Raw genomic sequence first — 16,695 nt, 5'->3', positions numbered from 1 at the left:
GTGCAGGAGGCAGCTGATCGATGTTTCTCTCTCATCAATGTTTCTAACTCTCTATCTCTCTCCCTTCCTCTCTGTAAAAAATCAATAAAATATATTTTTTAAAAAAAGAAGCTTTAAAGAAGCATAACATAGATTTCAATACAATGTCCATTTGTACCTTAAATTTGATATTTCAAATAATTTTAAATCTTCATGAGTTCTTATTCACATAGTCCCTTCTATTTAAAAATTAGTAAATTCTCCTGTTATCTAATGCAAGAAGTTCAAAGTTCTAATCACTGCTCTCAATTCTGTTCATAGTCTGTCCTTATCTTACCTATCTAGGTTTATTTCACACTCTATGCCTGGATCATAGTCTTCATTCCTAGCTGGCTGACCCGTATTTTATCCTCACACACACTCTGCTTATTGAACTTAAGGGATACATGCCCACGGAATGAACATTATTTGTGGGAAGTTGTAAATAACCAAGTACAACTCAATCCACTGAGCTCTGTGTAAGTGTCCGAATCAATGTCACATGAGCCTTAAGACTATAAAATTAGACAACCTCCCCCCACAAATCAGACTAAATGAACACTGAATAAAACAACTTTCTAAATCCTAATTTTTCTTTTCTAGATTCATTAAACACATAGAAATATTGTTCCTTTCATAAAAATTAAAAACAGAAAAGAGCTATTTTCCCAAAAAGGGCGTTACCACCCTTTCATTCCCTCATCTCCACTTAAAAGAACATCAGGGGCCACCGGGGCCTATAGATCATAACTTGAGGGGACTCTACCAGAGGTTTGGGGATCCAAGAGTGCAGACTGTTACATACTTGACTGACTACACTTGGACACTGCCAGCCGGTTCCTGTCGCACTCCTCTTCTTTGGAGATGTTCCTTTCTCCTGGCTCTGCATTTGATTGGTCACCTTGAAAACAGGCATCGATTGTTATGACCTGGAGAGAAAGATACTCATTGGAACACAGTGATGTTAATCTGAAAACAGTGAGTCACATTAATAGAGGGACCGTGGTGAAGCGCCCGGTTGTTAACGTTGGCTGCACATTAGAATAACCAGGAAGCTCTGCGCTCCCATCACTCATGCTGACAGTCCACCAGCGTCAGGTAACTCTCCTAATTGCAGTCAGGAATGAGAACCAGGGTGGGAAGCAGGGCTTCTCAAATGTAAGTGTGCATCAGAATCGCCCAGGACTGTGTTAAGCCACAGATGACTGGGTCCCGCCCCCTGGGAGGGAAAATGTGAATCTCTAGTAAGTTCCCATGCTGCTAGGAGACCACAATTTGAGACCCACTGGGACAGAGGAAAAATCAACAAACAAACAAGGAGAAACTACATTAACTTGGGCAAATTACTTAATGTCTATGAGCCCCATCCCCTTTACCATTAAAATAATATGTAGCCAATAATAATGGTGCTCTATGTATTTCCCAAAGGCAGAGAAGAAATGGAGAAAACAGATAAACTACAAAGCAATAAGCAAATGCATGTTATTAGTACTTGAACTCAGTTACAATTCCTAGTTGAAATCTGGCCATTTTTAACTATTTCAAAAAATAAACCTACTTAAATTTTTATGTCATGGGATGTCAGCAACTCGTGGCATTTTCCCAGAGTCTTTTTAGCAATTCAATCCCCTCCCCCCCCAAAAAAGTAATTTCACATCATTTTCTCAATATTTATATCTTTGCTTCTGATCCTCATTCCCAAAAGAACAGAAGTGCTTTAAAAAATGCATCAAGCCCTAGCTGGTTTGGCTCAGTGGCTAGTGCATCGGCCTGCAGATTGAAGGGTCCCAGGTTCTATTCTGGTCAAGGGCAGGTACCTCAGTTTCAGGTTCCTCCCAGCTGGGCCCTGGTCGGAGATCATGCAGGAGGCAACCAATCGATGTGCTTCTCTCACATCAATATTTCTCTCTGTCTTTCTCTCTCTCTTCCACTCTCCCTAAAAATCAATGAAAAAAATATCCTAAGGTGAAGATTTTAAAAAATGCATCAAAATCACAGAGATATAAAGTACACTATATAAGGAATATAGTCAATAATATTTTAAAAACTATGTATGGTGCCCATACATTAAAACCATGAAAGGTGAAGTCCTATAGAATAGCTAACTCAGATCTAAGGCTTCCAAACAATAAATAGAAAGATTCACTAAATGAAAATAAAGAATTTGTAGGATAGCTAAAACACTATTGTACGGAATTTTATAGTACTAACTGCCTATATTAGAAAAGAAGAAAGTCTCAAATCAATAACCAAAGTTTCTCCCTTAATAAACTACAGAAAAAGAGCAAATTAAACCCAGCGTAAACAGAACAGAGGAAATAATAAAGAGCAGAAATCAATGAACTAGAACCCACAGAAAAATCAGTGAAATTAAGAATTGGTTCTTTAAAAAGATCAATAAAACATAAACTGTATCCAAACTGATCATGAGACAAAAAAAGAAAACTCAAATTTAAAATATCAGGAATGAGACAAGTGATATCACTACAGATCCCATCGACAGTAAAGGATAATAATATTATAAACACTTTATGCCAATAAATTCAACAACTTAGGTGAAATGGACAGATTCCTTGAAAGATACAAAGTAAATCTTACAACTTACTAACAACCCAACTTTTTAAATGGACAAAAGATTTGAACAAGCATGTCACCAAAATAATATATGGGTGGCCAATAAGCCCATGAAAAGATACCTAGCGCTACATCACTATGGGATGCAGATGAAAACCACCATTAGATACACACCCACAGATAAAGCTAAAATTGAAAGGACTGAGCACCCTAAGGACTGGTGAGGATGTGGATTGCAGGGATGCTCTTAAAGCATTACTCAGATGGGTGGGGATGTAAAATGATGCAACCACTTTAGAAAGCAGTTTGGGAGTATCTTCTACAGCAACTGCTTACCATATGACTCTGACATTCCACTCCTAAACGTTTACCGGAGAGAAAGTGAGTCATATATCCTCACAAAGATTTGTGTGCAAATGTTCCCCACAGCTTGGTATGGAACAGCCAAAAACTAAACATGAGACGAATGTCCTTCAACATGTGAGCTAATGAACTGTGGCACACCCACTCTAATGACTCTTACATTTATATCTTCACGGAGTTATTTTGTGTGTATGACGCTTTAGACCAGTGGTTCTCAACCTGTGGGTCGCGACCCCTTTGGGGGTCGAACGACCCTTTCACAGGGGTCGCCTAAGACCCTCAGAAAACACATACATAATTACATATTGTTTTTGTGATTAATCACTATACTTTAATTATGTTCAATCTGCAGCAATGAAATTGGGGGTCACCACAACATGAGGAACTGTATTAAAGGGTCGCGGCATTAGGAAGGTTGAGAACTGCTGCTTTAGACGAAAGAGAAAACAAGTTAAGGTTGGCTGCTGTCTCAATTGCCAAAACCATACAAGGCACTTACGGGCACCTGGAGTCCCTGTGTTTTCTTCTTTTTCTTTGACGACCTCCTATCCTTGGTTAGCATTTTTGCTTTGATCCATGCTGACTGTCCCATCTCTGAAGATCCTGAACAATCTGTGAGGGAAACGGTTTACACGACAGGGTTTAAGATGGTAGGGGAACTATTTTGTTTTACTGCAAGGATCAGAGAATGGAGAGAATGAGAATGCAGCCAGAAGTTATAAACTTTTTTAAAATAGTAGCAATGCCAAGAATTGACACTTTTTTTTTTAAGTGTTTACATCTTACTTGTAACCTTACAGGCCTTCCGTTTCTCCTCCTTGTGTATTCTCAAACTCTGACTCCGAAAGAGGGGCCTGTCTCTGCGGAGGGGATTGGTCCAAAGGGAAGTGCTTGGCTGGAGTCTTGGCCCCACCTCTGAGCAATCACTGTGCTGGGCCCAACCTGTTGGGGTGTTAGGGAGGGATCGGCCCCAGACCTGCCTCCGGCATTGTCCACTCTCCTTAGCGTTCCTGTTACAAGTGGAGGCCAACCAGGTTTGCCGTTGTGTATTGCTGCTGAACACACCGGTTTCATCACCTTCCGAAAATGCCCAGTTCACATATCCACCTCCAGCTTGCACGCTCTCAGCCCGGGAAGGGAAGGTCATTTTCACGGGTGCAGGTGTGCAAATCAAAGAGGTTAGAACTTTCTCTCCCCTGCCTTGTCGGGCTGGTATGGGAACGACTGGCTCATGCGTCTGCTCCTTGTGTTCAGCCACCAAGCTCTGGGCCGAGACAACTGGGGTCTGCCAAGTCAGATGAACAGGGACTCCATTCCGGGCAACCTGTTCAGGTGCCAGCGCACCTGTACCCACTTCCACAGGTGATCTGGACAGAGGCAAGTCCGTTTCTGCAGAAAAAGGAACGTGCTTTCGATGAGAAGGGACCAGAAGAAAGTGGCCATACTTTGGGTGGGCTTGCCCGTCAAGGCAAGAAGCAACTATACTATTTCCCGTTTCTTGCTCTTCCTGGTCATTTCTTAGATTTGAAGTCTCTCTGTGACGGACTGCAGTCTCAACAAGGGGTCCCCTCTGCACTCTTGGGGGATGCTGGCCTCTGGCCAGGCTCCGCAGCAAAGAAGGAGGCACGCTGTAATACTGGTATTTCTTCTCCCCAGACGCCTCCATGCTGCCCAGAACCTCTGCACAGATGACATTGCTCCAGCTGTGGGGAAGCTTTCTGCAAGTAGGAAGCTTTCTGTTGGCCAGGAGAGCCTCATCCTCTTGTAACGTGTCAACCGCAGAAAGGACATTGAGGGTGTCCACTGTCAGGGCAGAGAGGTCCTGCAGGTGCCCCACCTGGCTGTCCAAAGACAGTAAGGAGTCCTTTATAAAAGACACCTTTTCATTCATTTCTTTCAGTTGGAAGTACATCTCCGTAACCCTGATGGCGAAGGGAGGGAGAAAGCCAATAAACACATTAAGCCAATGGGAATTTGCCTTATTCTCTTCGTGTCCTTCTTCCATCCTTAGGTAGCTCCTCAGCCTAAGCTGCTTCCCAAAGTTAGGTGTGTCTTCTGCCACCTCCCATCTCCAATATATACTCTCATTCCAGAGGATCTCACCCACTCCTATAGTTCCCCCTGTCACCCCAATACAGAAAAATTACAAATCTACATTGGCCATTATTTCTAATATTTCAGAACCGTATGTCCAGCTTCCTGTTAGTTATCCCACCAATCAGCCCATTCGAAATAATTTATGTATTCATTAATTTATATGACAAACATTTGGATATCTCCTATTGCCAAGCACGATGCTATTTTGGTAAGGAAAGGATATCCTGGGGAAGAAACCAGAATGATAGGAACAGCTTCAATAATCAAATATGCAATTAGAAAAAAAATGTTTTATACATCTTTAAAAAAATCCAAATCTATATCTCAAATTGGTTTCCTAGGTTTCAGGCAAGCCCTACTTTAAGAGACCTACATCAGAGGAAACCTGAGGCAATTTTTTAAAAATTGCTTTGAATACTTAAAGCCAGCATCACGATGTCTAGTCACTGATTCATGTCAAAGCCACACAAGACAACTTCAGCTATGCAAGCACAAAAGTACATTGCAAGTGGAGTCTAATTAAATGTAACAATTGAATTCATTTAGAGAGAGAAAAAATATGTTGGTTAATATTTATCTGTATAGCCCTAACCATCTCTGTGTGGGGATGGGTTTTGTTTTGTGTGTGTGCCCCTCCCCCCCGAAAGAGAGATGTTGAATCCCTAACCCCCAGTGCTTCCAGAATGTGACCTTATTTGGAAATAGGGTCTTTACGGAGGTAATCAAGTTAAAATGAGACCATCAGCGTGGGCCCTAAGTCAATATGACCGGGATCCTTACCAAAAGGAGAAATTTGGACACAGAGGGAAGATGATGTAAAGATACCCAGGGGGAAGACTGCCCTGTGACTGGAATGATCCATCTCAAAACCAAACCAAGGACACCAAGGGTTCCCAGCAAACCAGCAGCTAGAGGAGGTAAGGAAGGACTCTCCCTGGAGCCGTCGGAAAAGCATGGCCCTGCCGACATCTTGATTTTGGACTTCCAACCTCCACAACTGTGAGACAATAAATTTCTGTTCTTGTGAGACCCCCGGTTTTGGGTACTTTGTTATGGCAACCTTGGGTAGCTAATGTGGTTGTCTAAGCCATAAATTATAAAATGTATCATATTTGGTTACATAAACAACTCATAGACATAAAAACATAAAATTTTAAAACAAAAAATAAATTAGAAATTATTCTAACAAATATAATGAGGTGTCTGTATTCCTTAATAAATCAAAACTTTTACAAATTGTTGCAGAAAAAAATTTATAAGGACTCCAAAGAACATGAACAGACAATTCACAAAAGATAAAAAATAAGGAAAAATAGTAAAATAGTCAACTATATTAGTTAAGCAGACAAGGATGCAAAATTGGAGCATTCAATTAGGCAACATATGTAAAGGATTTCACTATGCTAAAGTACACAGATATTCTTTACATTGTGAGATAAAATATTCTGAAGCCATTAAAATTCAAAATTATGTTGTTGATAATTTCTTTGGGCTATTTCTAACAGTAGGGGTGAGGATATAGATGTTAGTTATGTTCTGCAGTATATACTTTTATTGATTTTTTTACAGAGAGGAAGGGAGAGAGATAGAGAATTAGAAACATGGATGAGAGAGAAACATCAATCAGCTGCCTCCTGCACACTCCCCGCTGGGGATGTGCCCGCAACCAAGGTACATGCCCTTGCCCGGAATCGAATCTGAGACCCTTGAGTCCGCAGGCCGACGCTCTATCCGCTGAGCCAAACCGGTTAGGGCATGCAGTATATACTTTTAAATGTGGTATGAAAAACTTTGTAAGTAGAGAAAATAAAAGTTAAAATACGTTTACAAAGACTGGTTAACCAATTCAAGAAATGTTTTTGATGTCTAAGCTTGAAGCGGGGAACAAAATACAAACGCATAGTTTAAACTAAAAGCATAGAGAAGGCGAAATGGAAAGAGACCAATATTTTCACAGTGGACTCTGGCTTAATGACATTGTTCTTTCTCCTCACACCCACCCCGATTTTATTATTTTATTTGGAGGAGGGAGTAAGCTTTCCAATTTCTCAATCATGAAAATCTTTGAGAAACAGGAATAAAGTAAAAACAGTAAGACAGGGAATCCAACCAACAGTGTCGCGGCTGATATGACCCTATGCAGAAACACAAACTGGTCCCCAGTCTTATCTGGAGACCGGGAGAAGCTGTGATTAGTCCGTGAAGAGCTGTATCAAGTACTTCCCAAAGCAGTATTACACATCCCCTCTCAAGAGCCCCTCAAGTCCCATGGTTGAGCAATCTCCCATTTCTTCTCTCTGGCAGCTTTGCACATAAGAAATAAATAATAACGAGGGTGGCATTTTCCATTTTTGTTATCGTCTATGTGGGTGGCACCTTCTCTTTCTTGTGTCTGCCATAGAATTCAACTTCTACACCTCAATAGAGGCTTAATAAATGCTTCCTGACCTTCTGGAACCTGCAAAACTAGAATTGGCAACGCTGATGAGGGTAAGAGCACAAAATATATGTATATTCCCCTCCAAATATGCTTAATTAGAGCTTCCCATCCAGTGCACTGTTTCATCTAATTCAAAACCAGTACAGTCTGAACAGCAGTAATGGAGACTCATTAAGTGCCATTAGCAGCAGCCACATCGCATGGACACAATAGAAACCAGCAACCATTCACAGCAACAGGTAACGTGCTACAATACAGACCTGTTAGACAAATAACCTGGTCACCCTCAAATCGGGTCCTCTGGCTTTTACAGGCACTTATTTTCTAAAGCATTATGTCCTATGAAACATATTTTAATTATATTCCTCAACTGCGAGCTACATTAATTTAATCTATCCTTTCAGTCATTCTGACACATGAAGCACATTCTTATCATTTTCGTTTCCCCTGTGCAAGGTTTGAGGATGGAGGGGAGACTAAGGATGGGTTCTTGTTTTACGGTGGGCCTTTGGACAAAATATTTTAAAATGATATTATAATAGGTATAATTATAGTCATCATGACAATTGTAATCTTCAGTGAGTGGTCACTATGTGCCAGGCATTTTCCAAAGGCTCTACACTATTCTCTTTTTTAATCCACATACCAGCCCTATAAGGTAGTCATTACTATTATCCCTTTCATGAAAAGAGGACAGGTCACATGGCCAGTCACGTGATCGGTGGCAGAGCCCAAATCCGCATTCAGTGGCATGAACCACTGTGCCCCTGCACCGCTCAGCGACTCAGCTGGGATCCAGGCCAAGTTCTCGGGGGGCTCCTGGAGTCCCATGAAGTGCTGAGTGAATTACACCGATGTTCCCCATGCTGGGAGGCGTTTGGTCACAGATGTTCCTCAGTACAGCTTCACAGCCAAATAATGACAGACCTGCTCAACCTATAACTCTACTGAGTCACAACGCACTTTATGTTAGTGTGTGAACTTTCTAAAAAATGTAGCATTTCCCAAATACAATGGACCAAACGTGCTTCCTATGCAGAAATACCTAATGAACATCTTACTCCACAGCGCAGAGAGGGAAATGCTGCCTTCTACCACTACGTCAAAAGGCAGCCAGCATTCCACATAGAGCAAGTAAGACATAAAACAGACCTAATATGTTCTCCTTTTCCACTTTCGCAGCTCACTTCATTCTGTAAGGACAGGGCTGATCTTTGCTCTCAAGGTGGGCAAAAAAGCAGATAGCCTCCTGATCTCCTTGCCCTCCCTCTGCACATGACTGTTCAGCTACCTGAGAAAAGTATTCTTCCCTCCCTCCCTCCCCCACCTCATTTTTGAGCTCCCCGAAATGACCTCAACAAAAATAATCGTGTAAAAGCAGGGCTGGTAAAATAGCACTATCAAGAGGGAACATTGATTATGTGTTGAAGTTAAATTAGAGCTTCCTAATTACATTGTAAAATCCTTGAAAGCATCTAGAATACTTTCCAGAAGCTACATATCCATCTACCTTCTAATCCTTCTCTACTTGATCCCAAGAAAAAAAAAATCAGGAGCCCTGGACAGGTGGCTCAGTTGGTTGGAATGTCATCCCATACACCGAAAGGTTATGGTTGGATCCCTGGTTGTAGTGCATGCGGGAAGCAACCAATCACATTGATGTTTCTCTCTCTCTCTCTCTCTCTCTCTCTCTTATTCCCCCCTTGCTCCCTCCCTTCTACTCTCTCCACAAAACCAATGAAAAAAATATCCTCAGGTAAGGATTCACACACACACACACACACACACACACAATGAAGCAATGAAGAAACACATTTAGCTTCTGTTGATTTGCTTCCAGTTACAAGAGCAGTTATAGCCAGTGTTGTTCAGTGGTTGAGTGTTGACCTATGAACCAGGAAGTCACGATTCAATTCCTGATCAGGGCACATGCTCTGGTTGCTGTCTCGATCCCCACTAGGGGGTGTGCAGGAGCAGCTGATTAATGATTCTCTCTCATCACTGATGTTTCTATTCCTCTCTCCCTCTCTCCCTTCCTCTCTCAGAAATCAATAAAAACATATTTTTTTAAAATGCATGCCAATGCATGCCATCCTCCCTATTTTAACCCAATGCTGGGTACCCACAATTAGCAGTACATCCGCAATAGTTTGTATCCTACTAGTTTCTGAATGTGTTCACTCTTGCAACACATCTCCTCTCTCCTCAAACCTCTGAATGGACTCCCTGCACTGTCCCCCCAAAAGCACACATGCCCACAGGCGCTCTCAGCTGGTCGCTTTACTGTGAGATCCGTGTTCCTAACTCATGCATCCCCTTCACACTGGCCACGTTCTTTCCTGGCGTGCTTCTCCATGAAACCCCTTCTCTAGGATTCCATGTGAGCCAATCACCTCCTCCCTCCTCCTGCAGCTTCTTGCTGGTGGATCGTTTCCAAGACCATCCACACTTCTGTTATCACGTGAAACAAAAGAAAAGAACTTTACTGTGTCCCCAAATCCCTCCTTGCTTCCTTTCACAGTACACCTTTCCACAAAAGCTGTAATTGCTGTCTCCACTTCTCAATTCCACTGCACAGCTAACTGCTGGTCAGGCGCCCTGAGATCCTCATGACTCTCCATGCAACCAGCATGGTACACTGGACCTCCTCTGGACCTCCCTGCAGCCCCCAGACACCCTTGCTGCTGCCTCAGGCGCCTGCATTTGCTGCTCCTTCGACTAGGTGCACCATGCCACCAGGTGTCTCTGCTCGGCCCACTGCCCTCAGTCTCTCCCCTCACCCACCTCAGAGCGACCTGCCTGCACCAGGCTGCCCAAAACTGCCCAACCCACCCCTCAACTCTGACAGACCCCTTGCCACCATCGTTTTCCATCTCTCTATATAAAAAGCCCGTGGCCATAACACCATAATGCCATAACGCCATAACGACCAAACAACTGGTCACTAGAAGGTGCATTGATGGGTCTCGCCAGCGCAGTGGGTCTGGGGTCCCGCCACATGAGGCGGGTGGTGGCACGGCAGACACCCGGGGTCCCACCCCCACAGCGGTGCGGTGGGTCTGGGGTCTCACGCGATTTCACACACTGGGCCTCTAGTTCCTTTATAATAGTACTGTAACTTTCTTCATGGCTCTTTTACTGCTGAACATTAAATTACATATTTCTTTTATGTGTTTTCTTTATTTTTTTCTCCTCCACCCCCTTACTCCTCCACAGGCACACACTAGTATGTAAGTCCTATGGAGGTAGGGACTCTTGTCTCTTATTCACCATTCATGTCCAGTAACTAGATTTAATAAACATGCATTAATTACACACACATTATATGTTACTAGAGAACATTTAGAGAATCCAAACCTCTGCGTTTCGAAAGTAGATCTTTGTACCCTTTTAGACATTCTAGAAGAATCAGGTTTGGGTGGTAGTTTGGGGATGGAAAATACACTCGTCTTTTACCTTTCTGCTGTCACTCGGATTCGTTCCTCACAACTACAACTCAGACCTTCCGTCTTCTCATGGAAATACTTTTCCACACACTGTTCTTCGAAATCGTGAAGTTTTTTCAGATCCTCCTTACTCAGGTAGAGTTCTGTGAAAATAAGTATGTTACACAAAAATAATCATGATTCACCTTTAATAGGAATCTGATACAATGTGTGAGTGGCTTTTCTTCTACTTGTGCTGTAATTTGATAAACTGTAGCTTGTATGGTAAAACTTTGCTGCCTTGTCAGACTGTATTCCTTGTATTAATGGGGATACAGGATATAGGAACAGCTGGAAACGTATGTCTGGGTCTTTCCCATTTGTCCTATTAACAGGCATGGGAATCTGAAGATGACTTATAAAAAACAGACACTTCCTCTTCAATATTTTAGTAGGTTAGAATGTTTTTACACATCAACAAAAATTTACTTCTGCTCAGTGGAAAATCCATGTATAAATTTTAACTCCCCCCAAATGGATGGTCCTTTTCTTCCCTGCCAACTGTTTTATCATTCAAAAGGACAATAAATAAGCTACAGGTTAAAATCTAGGCTAGAAGACAAAGCCTTTATCTGAAACTAATCTGGTAAGTATAAGAAAGCTTGACCTTCTTAGACTGAGTGTGCATTTACTAAATTCTATTGGAAAAAGATACCTTACTATCCGCCAATCACCAATGGAGGGTAGTCCCCTTCCCTGACAGAATTATAATTCAACTCATCAAAAGACACAGACAGCATTTGGTGATGCAACTCTACATCAAACTTCAACAGTCATTCAGTCTACAAACTTGGCTGTCACTCTGACCTAACCAGAAAAAATACATCTTTTGAGCAAGTTTCCAGTACTTAGAAAATATAAAAATGGTGTTGAAAAGGGGTAAAAGTGGCAGGGTCTCTTCCTTCAATCATTTCACTTAAACTAGGGAAACAAAGAATCATCAGAGTTCTCCAGAATTTATTAGAAGTGAAAGTGTTCCATTATTTTCCCATATAATAAGAGACAAACATATGAACTTCAAATTGAAAAACACAGAAAACAATATCCACGTGCATAATGTTTTCTGATTTCATGGTGTAGAAGATTCAAAAACTAAAAAAAAAAAAATCCATTATCTCCCCAACTCTCAATATCTGTTTGCATTAAAGACTCTCCTATGAACAAGAAACTTTACAACTGTCATGACTTGAAACTCCTGTGCATTCCTGAGAGCAAGCAATCCACAGAGCAATTCCAGTGACCGGTGCCAATGGTGGCATGTGGAGCGTTCTTGGAACTGTCCGCCAGGTGGCACTGCTGCCCCATATGCACATATCTTGGTCCTCAATACAGAGGAGTGGAAGCAATCTCACAAAATTCAGGACTTTCCCAGAGCTTGGAGTGAACAGAAAATTTACTTGAGTTTTATACCAGAATCATCCGATAAGCCCAGACCCAGATGAACCCAGGTATGGTGCTAGGAAATCTGATCAAATCCTACTTAATCCCAGGATCTCTCAAGTGGTTCACAATCTATTAGGTTGTGATAGTTCTGCAGCCAATGACTGGGATGGAGCTCTATTAAAAGCCTAAGAATTATAGTATAATTATAAGCCTTTAAATTCACTTCAATTGTCTTTGACTTCCTTAAAAAGATTGAATCTCTGGTGGGGGAATGGAAAATAAAAAGAAGTCTCCAAAGTGACTCGAGAGGAAAAATGCTTCACATAACCAACAACCAGGAACAAAAGAATATGACCCTGTCAACCTTGCAGTTACACCTGTCCCCCTAAGGACTCACTGAAATGAGCAACCTCCTCTCTGAAACTCCGGGAACCAGGTGTGTTTTAGTATTTAGAATTGTTTCTAGTTTTAGGAAAATAAAAAAAAAAAGGGCATATATACCACAAATGAGTAAAACCCTTAGTTAGAGCAGTCCCTGCAATCAAACACACGACTCTTTCTGCAGTAAAATCAATGAATATTCACACTACATGGGGTAAAGAGAATAAGTGGGTTCACATTAGTCTTCTAACAACTTTTACCCAAATGAGTCTTCCCACAACCTACAAAGAAAAAAAGACCTCCCATTTTCAGAGGTACTTTGGATTTGCAATTTGTGATAAAGGATTGTGGATTTATGCCACCTATTTCCTCTACAGTATTATCTAGAAATGGACCTGGTATCAGTTGTGGGATTGCTTGAGAGGAACTACAGACGATCTGTAAAATCACAATAAGGAATGTTCTCTTGTGAGAATTAGTATGATAGCCATATCATGCAGCCAAGATATGGTTAAGCAAAATGAACTCGGGAAATCTCAAAATATGTAGACTTAAGCTTTGGGTAAAGAGAGAGAGAGAGAGAGAGAGAGAGAGAGAGAGAGAGAGAGACCATTCTTCTGTATCCTGAGTGGTAGTACTTGGAGATGTGAAACATCTATTCAGAAGCACCTCCATGCTCAGAAGAACGAGAGAACTATGACTGGTTAGTAAGTTAAACAAAATGTCTTGTTTATCGATTTTCCTTAGATCCATGGTCGGCAAACTGCGGCTCACGAGCCACATGTGGCTCTTTGGCCCCTTGAGTGTGGCTCTTCCACAAAATATCACGTGCAGGCACGCGTACAGCGCGATTGAAACTTTGTGGCCCATGCGTAGAAGTCGGTTTTCGGCCTGGGCGAGTCTATTTTGAAGAAGTACTGTTGATATCTGGCTCTGTTGACTAATGAGTTTGCCGACCACTGCCTTAGACCATGAATTTCCAGGTCAGCAGAGAAAACACAGGTATTCCATAAATAACACCTGTGTAAAAACATAAAGCCTTTACACATTCAAACAGAATCTGTTCCTACCTATTCCATTCTTTCAAAGTATCAGTTAATCAAAAGGCACTATGATCACACAACGACAGTGTGTTTCCCCTAGCCTAGACCCAGCTCTTCAGCTGACACTCAGATGTCACTGACTCCCCAGAGCCTTCCATCCTGTGCCCTGAATTTCACCGGCAATGCTCTGGTGTGCCTACACCTTGGCTCTCCACTCCCTACTCTCTTCCTCCTGTCTCACCAATGAAAACTTACTTAACCCAACATCGCCCTCTTCTTGGTCACTGGGAGCTTGGTGATGGCAAAGGCGGCGAAGGAAGAGGCCAACATGGCTCAGCAGGATGAACGGTGGGGGCAGCCATGGCTTCTCGTGGTAGGTCATGATGTAGCGATAGCGATTGTACTTCCACAGTTTATTTGAAATGGATTTCATATCTACATAAACATTACTGTAAGTTGTAGAAAGAGAGGGACAATGTTTTAATATAGAACCCTGAAATAGAACAGATCTTTTTCTTTATTTTCAATCACATTTTATGATTGATTCACCTGACACATTACCAGCAGCTAGTCAATGAAAATACTATCCACTGCATTTCTAATTTTTCTTGCACCCAACAAAATACTTTAATCACCTTCTACAATAAATCATGCCAGTAGGAATCAAAAAACAAAGTTAGAAAATACAATCAAAATGAAGAAAATGCTAACATTACAAATGCAATAAACAGAAACTGCCCTCTGGAACTTAACACTATTCTTGGTTCACCATCCCTTCTCATATAAGCTCCTTTCAGTCCATAATTCATCATTCATGGTAAACAGCTGTAATGTTCCTATATAAGCAACCTTATGAAGAGATTCTCCTAAAGTCAGATGTGAGAACTGCTAGAATAATCCTACTTAAGGCACCCAGACAACACAATATTAAGAAGAAGAGACAGAGAAAAAGCATCAATTCATCCTAAAATAAATCAGTAAGTCTGTATTTAGAAGCTAGATATATTATTTAGATGAACTATACAATAAAAGTAATTTTGCTTATTGGTAGGTCACCTTGGATTTTCCCCTTAATCAATTATAATATGCAGACAGTGCAAAAAATATATTCATATTATAAACTTTCAATAAAAGTTGTAGTGGCATAGTAGTTATTCAGTTATTCTAGATAATATATCACCTTTAACTACTCGGCTTTAAGTCTCTAATGTGAGGAGGCTATAGCCTCCATCTTAACATTAGTAGTTATTCAGTTATTCTAGATAATATATCATCTTTAACTACCCGGCTTTAGGTCTCTAATGTGAGGAGGCTATAGCACAACAGAATGTCCATCTTAACATTGCACTTAGGCTAATATAAAATTTAGTCTCTTGGGAGAAAGATGGCAGAGAAGTACTTGTGGGGCAGCCAAATTTAGTTTAAAAGACACACACACACACACGCACACTGGAGTAATAATAAAGAAAAGGAGAAAGCCAGCTTAGGATAAGAGGATGGGGGCATTTCATAAAGTAGATGAAGAAAACAGATGACTGGGTTTTAATAGTTCTCAAAGTGTGGTCCCTGAACCAGAAGCAACAGCGTCACCTAAAAACTTGTCAGAAATGTAAATCCGTGGGCCCTATTCCAGAACTATGGGATGGGGAACTCTGGCGTGAGCATCATAGCAACTTGTAGCTCAGCAAAGCCCTTCAGGGGATTCTCCTGCATGATCGAGTCTGAGAACCACCAGATCACATGCTACTGCCATTCCAGGTTGGACTACGGTCTGCCCAGCTGCAGGTAAAGACAGCCACAGTGCATTTCAGATGCTTGGTCATTAATTATAGGTACAGAGAATGTGGGAAGGGCCTCTAGACAAGTAGTCGGGTCTTGGCTTCCTCAGCATTCTTGGTCCTCAATTGTGTTCATCTCTAAAGTGAGGAAGTAGGTTCATGTGAGGGTTCTCAACCTCTCTTGACACTTGATGTTTTTGAGAAATAAAAATCTAATGCCCTTCTCTTAATATTACTTGATATATCAAAATATAGCAATAATTACTAATCACCATTAAGTTTTAAAGTTCATAAAATGCTGGAGCTACAAGTGATAATAGCTATCATATAATCTTGTAAAAAGCAGGAAGGTATGTCCTCCCCATTACATCCAACTCATTTTGTCTCATTTATTTGCCTCCCTCTAGCCTTTATCTTCTCTACTTTCTTTACTTACATTCCATACATTGATTTCCCTTTTCTTATATCTTCAGTACTTGGGATAAATCCAAGCAAACAAGAACACCAACTTGTCCTTGATGAGCTTTATGTCTATCTGAGAAGACAGATAGACATAAAAATACAATACATAAATTATAAAATATATTTGTATATGCTATACAAGTGGGTAAGAAAAACGAAGAGTAAGGAGGAGCAGACATGCCAAGGAGAGAATTGAAGGAAAGGGGGTTGCACTTGTAAATATCATCCTTAGATTAGACCTAATTTAAAAGGGGACATTTGAGCAAAGACTTGAGAAGGGGTGAGGGAATGAACCACACTGATGCCTGGGAAGAGCATTCCACACAGAGGGAGCAGCAAATGTAGACACGCCTGTGTTGCTGAGGAGCCAATGTAGTTGGAGAGAAATGAATGAGGGGAAGACAGCGTGATGTGTGATTTGAAAGGTGGAACGGAAGTCAAATCACAGGGAGTCCTCTAGGTCACGGTAGGAACTTCAGCTTTTACCCAGAGGGAAATGGGGAGCCATTAAACAATTTGGAGCAGAGGAGTGACATCATTGATGTATGTTTGTAAAGGGTCACCGTGTTGATAATAGAATATAGGGCCACCACAGAAGCAGGTGAATAAATTACAAGCTCTACGATAGCAGTGGGGCAGTGAGTGGTGGCTGGATTGATGATGAAGGTAGA

General features: G+C 41.4%; 1 protein-coding gene across 1 annotated transcript in view; it reads right to left on the bottom strand.

The window, feature by feature from the left end:
• Positions 1 to 16,695, bottom strand: part of TRPM6 (transient receptor potential cation channel subfamily M member 6) — a 117,583-nt gene that overhangs the window by 33,726 nt on the left and 67,162 nt on the right. The window contains exons 24-28 of the mRNA XM_015572264.1: positions 14,040 to 14,233; positions 10,949 to 11,081; positions 3,742 to 4,877; positions 3,455 to 3,567; positions 820 to 947 (exon numbers count right to left, since the gene is read on the bottom strand). Of these exons, the coding sequence (XP_015427750.1) occupies positions 820 to 947; positions 3,455 to 3,567; positions 3,742 to 4,877; positions 10,949 to 11,081; positions 14,040 to 14,233 (1,704 nt within the window). The remainder of the gene's footprint in view (positions 1 to 819; positions 948 to 3,454; positions 3,568 to 3,741; positions 4,878 to 10,948; positions 11,082 to 14,039; positions 14,234 to 16,695) is intronic.

This window comes from Myotis davidii, unplaced genomic scaffold (assembly GCF_000327345.1).
Source record: "Myotis davidii unplaced genomic scaffold, ASM32734v1 scaffold228, whole genome shotgun sequence".
Taxonomy (NCBI): Eukaryota; Metazoa; Chordata; class Mammalia; order Chiroptera; family Vespertilionidae; genus Myotis; species Myotis davidii.
This window is presented reverse-complemented; position numbering and strand designations above follow the sequence as displayed.